The sequence below is a fragment of the Mytilus californianus genome, unplaced genomic scaffold (assembly GCF_021869535.1).
Source record: "Mytilus californianus isolate M0D057914Y unplaced genomic scaffold, xbMytCali1.0.p SCAF_1, whole genome shotgun sequence".
In the NCBI taxonomy this organism is placed as follows: domain Eukaryota; kingdom Metazoa; phylum Mollusca; class Bivalvia; order Mytilida; family Mytilidae; genus Mytilus; species Mytilus californianus.
In genome coordinates, this window is record NW_026262581.1 from 81181269 (window position 1) to 81187697 (window position 6429).

A 6429-nucleotide genomic window follows, 5' to 3' on the forward strand; every position below is an offset into this window, starting at 1 on the left:
TGTGCAATATTAGGTGACGTCCTAGTTTATGCCTGTAAACATGAAATGACAGTAAAGAAATGGCAATGTGACATCCAGTGAATTTTATTTTCTTATATGCAATGAAACCTTGTGTGATTTTTTCACAGTTGCATTGGAGCATTGGACAGGAATAAACTTGATTCAAAACAAATATGATTTTTTTGAAACAAAGATAAATCCTGTACAATTTTTTGAAAACCTTTAATTTAACAAAGACTGATAGGGAAAAAACTTTGGTGGTATGACACCATGTTTGGTCTATTTTTACATCTAGTTAGTTACATGCCAGTGTGACAGCCTCTATTCAATCCCTCAACAAATAAATAAATAGACTCACCATATTTGAGCTTTTGTTACACTTCTAAATGAATATATGTCAGTCTGGCAGTTGTTGTCTGACCTTAACCTCAGTTTCACGCTAGAGTGATTGTTATCATATCGAGTTTGAAGTACTGATAAAGCAACCACTAAAGTTTGAATTGACATTGCTTGGACGCTACATGTCAGTCTGACACCTTTCACTTGACCTTGACCTCAATCTTATGCTTGAATAACCGTTATAATATCTTTATATAATAAGTCTACTTTGTCCAACGTCTTAACACCTGTCATATGATTTATCAAATTCACTTTGCATCATATTTTTTTTTTATTCGGCAAACGAATACCGAAGCAAAAAGCTGAAAGGGATAATTCAGAAAATCATATATCAAGAACATGGCGATACAAAGATTACACAAAAAGAGACAATTGAAATACCAAGGGTAAAGTTGAACACGAACACGACAAAAAAATATCATCATGTCCTCCGGAAGGATAAGCATGATCTGCTCAACATGTGCCGTCATACTGCAAGTAAAAGGTTGTGGGTGTCAGTCTGAATCTACCTAATTAATTGTGAGATAGAAACATAGTAACGATCTATTGTGACCAAGTTTGAATCCAATTGGCCTTTATGTTTTAGAAAATTAGATTTTAGAACGATTTCCCCATATGATTCAATTTAAACTATGTTTTACGCTGGCAGTCATCTTGCATTGGATGCAAACCTGTCGGTCAGAGTTTAGTAGTTTGTGACACCAAAATATATCAAAAGATTTTTCCCATAGGGTTCAATATTAACCTTAGTTTGTTATGTGCTGGCGGCCATCTTGGATCATTGGGCTGACATGTCTGAAAACTTTCATGAAGGAGAACACCAAACGACTACAATTAAATTGTAATAAAGGAAGTAAAAAAAGATATGGGTTAAAACCCAAAGCCATCCGAATAAATGCTGAATTTAAACACAAAGTACTACATGTATACAGACTTCAACAATGAATTAAGCAAACATTGCATTGCAAGCTGTTGCTGGCCCCTAAAACAAGCAAAACTGACATAATTATAATTCGTCCAGCACAACAAAAATTCTGAATAAGACATCACAATAAAAATGAAGCACTAGAACAACCATTGCTGAAAGTTAAGTTTGATTTCAGGCTCATTCTCCACACAAAAAGATAATGATTGCCAATAAAAAATGTACATCAATACTCGAGAAACACAACTGGTTAGCATGAGTAGGGACAATATAAGGTTCTAGACAAATTGATAAGCAACCTACTGGTCCAAGGGAGCAACCATTTAAAGTAAGGGTCGTTATGTTGTTTTTCTTTAGTATTCTTTCTTTCGTGTTGTGGAGAAAAGAAATCTGATCAGGAGACTAACAAAAAAATATTCTGTTCACAAAAGAAGTGAAATATATTTCTGGTGTTCATTTTGAGCGAAAAAAAAAACATTTCCAAAACTAAAAAGAACCATACCCCACCTCCCCCCCCCTTTGAAATTAAATTGTTGTTCACTAAGCATTGTCCTTACACACTTATATTCGTTACCACGAGGATAGAGTAGTTAAATTGCCGGTAAATGTTGATCTGGTCTTTTCAATTTGATACCCAATTTGATTTAAATTGTCGCAAACTGTGCTCATTTACCAGGCTCCATGTTGAAGACCGTACTATAATTGTTAACTTAAAATACATTGTGAGTTGGATGGAGAGTTGTCTCATTGGCACTCATACCACATCTTCTTATTTATAGTGAGAAAAGATCAAGTTGAAAAATTGCTGAAGATAGTCAATGCAAACATTTAAGAAAGCAAGCTCTAAGGGTTCGGAGAACGAATTCGTATAATATATATTCTATAGTCAAATGAAAGAAGGCAATAAACTATGATACTACTATTTGTACTTCATTCTTTAATCTGAATAATTAAAAGGAACCTGGCATTCCGATTTTATAACTTTAAGTACATATTGATATAAAATTGCTTTTTCAAATTCACAACTCGGCCAATTCATGTTTGAGAATCTGTCTCAAAGTAACATAGAGTTTCTTGCATTCATTTGTATTAGAAGGTTTCATTGAGTTGTTTTCTGTCATCAATCCTGTACATAATTCAAATACAGTTTCATCACACATCTTTTTTGGTGTCGTTTCTCCCTCGCACACAAGGACTTCCATCTCGTCTGTTGAATATAAGCGATCCTCTGCATTGTAGATATGTGGTATACTATACAGTAAAATAGGTCGTTTGCCACTTCCATTGCCAGGTTTTTTTCTGCATAGTATGTGTATTCCAAGTGCACCGAAGATCATCTAGATCTGACTGGAAATGAAGAAAAGCTTTTAATATCAGTATAGAGGTCGACATCAACAGCTTTATACTACACCGAAGACGAATATTACTAGTAAGAACTAGAACGTATCGACATAAAGAAAACAAGCGTGGACACAGACATGCATGGATAGTATCCAGCATTCAAAACCAATACTGGTCTGGACCTGCATCACTGCATATATTTGCTCTACAGCAAATCTAAAACAATTCCTTCAATGAAAACCAAAAAATTTTGTCTAACAATTTTCCTTGTACATTAAGTGGCTAAATTTCAAACTATCGGCAAACAGGAAGTGGCTGCACCATAAATCTAAAAATAGCTTACACGTTACAACTCAACATGATCAAGCTCTGGACCAAATATAAAATCATTCCCTTTCATAGAAGCCAAGAAAACTTTGACGAAAAATTTTCCTTGTACAATGAGTAGCTAAATTTCAAACTTATCGGCAAACAGGAAGTGGCTGCACCGCAGATTTTACAATTGCTTACACGTTACAACTCAACATGATCAAGCTCTGGACCAAATATAAAATCATTCATTTAATAGAAGCCAAGAAATCTTTGACGAAAGTTGATATGCAAGGTCTTTCGGACGGACGGAATGACGGACGGAGTCGAGCGGTTACTAGAACTGCTTTCACCCTTGGTGACGCAGGTAAAAATAACATGCTATCAGTAGAATAAAATACGATGTTAACTCTTTTTATGAAATACAAACTGTAGGCTGGGCTATATAGTTAGACATACATTTTTGGATAAACCTTTCGAAGTGTAAATCATTGCGTGTATATGTATTGTGTCTGTTTGGCTTGGCTCTCAGACTACCATTTTATCCAACGTTATCTCGAACATATAAAAAGCCTCAGAAAATCTGTTCCATCCTTTATACAAGATGAAAATAATGGTAATGGAATAATATTAGAAATTTCTCATACCCTGCAGTATTTTTTAATCAAAAAGCGTGATAATCATGAAAACAGTGTTAATTTGATCATACGAGCCGCTCCGTGCGAAAAGGTATAAAACCCATGAAATACAATTTTTTTAGGAAAGGTGTGAAAAGTTTGCATTGAAAACTTGAGGGAGATACACTTTAATCGTTGTTAAAAATACATGAGTTGATAAGTGCCCGACAAAATTCGGTGTTTCATCCACAGGCGCTTGGGTATAGGATACGATTTTTTTTTTGGATTTTTTTTGTTGTTGATTAAATATCATTATACTACATATCTATCACTTCTGTGCATGTCTTATCTAGTTTCGAGTGATTTTACCAACTCTTATACAACCTCCATTTTACTATCCACACTAAGAAACAGTAAAATGGGGGTTGTATCACAGTTGGTAAAATCACACAAAAAAATCGTATCCTATACCCAAGCGCCTGTGGTTTCATCATATTTATATCCATGTTTTGCTTTTTTTCTATATGCCTATATATTCCACCCGTACACATGCGGTCTCGGTAGTTTTTACTACATTAATGTACATGAAAGGCAGTGACAGTGAATATTATAAAGAAATATAAACAAAACAATATTACCATTTTTTAAATGAAGATTAGTGTGCAAGACACAAACAAACAAATGAAATAATGCTTATGAATTAACACAAAAAAAAACACAAATTAAAATTGGATATACCATGAATGCGATTGTGATCTTCGAGCAAAACATATCTAGTTCAAAGGAAATTAAAATGTTTGTCGGTAAAAAAAAACTCTTAATAGCTACTGTTGTTGTGTTGTTTCTCTCTCGAGCACAGGCATTTCCATTTCGTCTATTAAACAGCGATCCTGATTTCCCACATTAAATGACATTTGTATCGCGTTTTTCTTTATAGATTGGTTTGTCAGGATTGAACTCTGAAGTTGGAGAACGACTTAAAGAACGAATTAAAGATCAAATGCATTTCTGCCAAATATTTTAGAATGATATCTTAAAATGTAATCACGTTCATAATAAAAACCAGTGACAACTTTCTTTATTCCTTTAATTTTAGACGTTTCGTGTAATCTCTTTTATTGCTTTGGATGTATATATTGAAACTTAAAGTCTATAAAATTGAAAAATATTGAATAAGTTTTGAACCATACGTGTACGGTTTCATTTTCATATGGTTCAGCTCTTTCATGTAGATGATCTTTTATATACGTATATGGTCAAGGCCATACACGTAAGGTCCAGATACTTATAAATGATCTGTCAAGATTATATGTAAAACGATTTACCTGAATTATATCCATAAAGCAAAACTGAATAACACTCTTGTCAACGAAGTCTCCACAAAACATATCATGTCCATCTTTGCAAAGATCTGCAAAAAGATCCATGTAATATTGTACCATCTGCTTTCTAAGTATACTCCAAAACCATTCAATTCTTTGGTTATGTGTGCTTTTCCCGGACAGGTAACTTTTATCACCGGCAAATTCATCATTGTGGTTACGACGTAAAAACTTCTGCATGTTCGCTACGTATACATTTTCAGTTCCGAAATCAAATCTAACTCTTTGGGGACATCCTGCTTTCTCTTTTACTGCCTTAATACAATAATTTGAAATTACTTTAGGATCATTGTTAGTAGTCCCTGCTTCTAACCAAACCATGTACCTTAAAAAGCCGTCTATACACCAGTTTATTGCGATGCCATATGGCTTTAATTTGTCGTAAGAGTCTATGTGCCAAGCAAAATTAGGTCCTGGACTTGCGTATTGTCGACGTCTCAATTTTCTGCTTAGTCTACACTTGACTCCGTCGGGATCTATAATTTTCATCAACTGACTGACAGTATCCCTAGGAATGTTAAGTCCAGATTGTATACATTTTAAGTGCATCCATCGATAACCGCGAAGCTTTCCTGAAGTTTCTTGCTGTTGTAAGATAAACACGGCAACCTCTAATAGATCAGCATATTTTTTTCTCCGGAATAATCCAAGAAATCTTAATCTTCTTTTGAGTGTTGACATACTTATCACTAATTTGTTCAAATGAGCTAAGAGCAATAATATCTCCTTGTTACTAAATCCAACTTTAAAGTAAAGTTGAAAGTACTTATTTTGGAAATTCATCTTTTACTTTCTATAACAACCTTCTTACGACTACATATATATGTAATTTTATATCGTAATAACGAGATAGTTTTCTCGTAATTACGCGATAGTTATCTCGTAATTACGCGATAATTATCTCGTAATTACGAGATAAAAAAAATCTTAACTCGTAATTACGCGATATTTTTTTTGTGTGACCCTAATAGGCTTATATCGCGTTACGTCCTTTAAAATTATTTCCATTGGTGAACACTTTTTCAAGGAATTAGCCATCGATATATCCAAAGGGCAAAACGTCCGGATCAATGAAGATAAAAAATACAAAAAACTCTCCATTCCTGAAAAATAATGGAGAGTTTAAACAAAAGATTTACGTAACAGATGTATTTTAATGGTGAGTGTCAGTTTATTGAGATAGTCTAAGAATATATTTCTATGGTTATAATACCCATAATTGTAGATGTCTGGTAGAATCAAGGAAGCTAAATTTAGATTTTTATATAAAAACAAAAATGCCATGCATCTCATGTATAAATTTAATGCTGTAAAATGAATTAAAAGAGATAAATGTATGGCACATACATGTATGCCAATGTGCCAGCAACAAAAAAAAAACGAGAATAACTAAAATACATCAATAGGGAGAATTACTCTTTCAGAAAAACCGCACAGGTGTCCATATACTATGTCA

At 33.7% G+C, this 6429-nt stretch overlaps 1 protein-coding gene across 1 annotated transcript; it reads right to left on the reverse strand.

Annotated features, from left to right (window-relative positions):
• Positions 1–852: 852 nt before the first annotated feature.
• LOC127738093 (uncharacterized) lies at positions 853–5654 on the reverse strand. The gene is made up of 3 exons (XM_052249199.1): positions 4917–5654; positions 2470–2661; positions 853–870 (listed from the first exon to the last, which is right to left on the reverse strand). Exons 1-3 carry the CDS (start codon positions 5652–5654, stop codon positions 853–855), a joined length of 948 nt encoding a protein of 315 aa, XP_052105159.1.
• Positions 5655–6429: the final 775 nt, after the last annotated feature.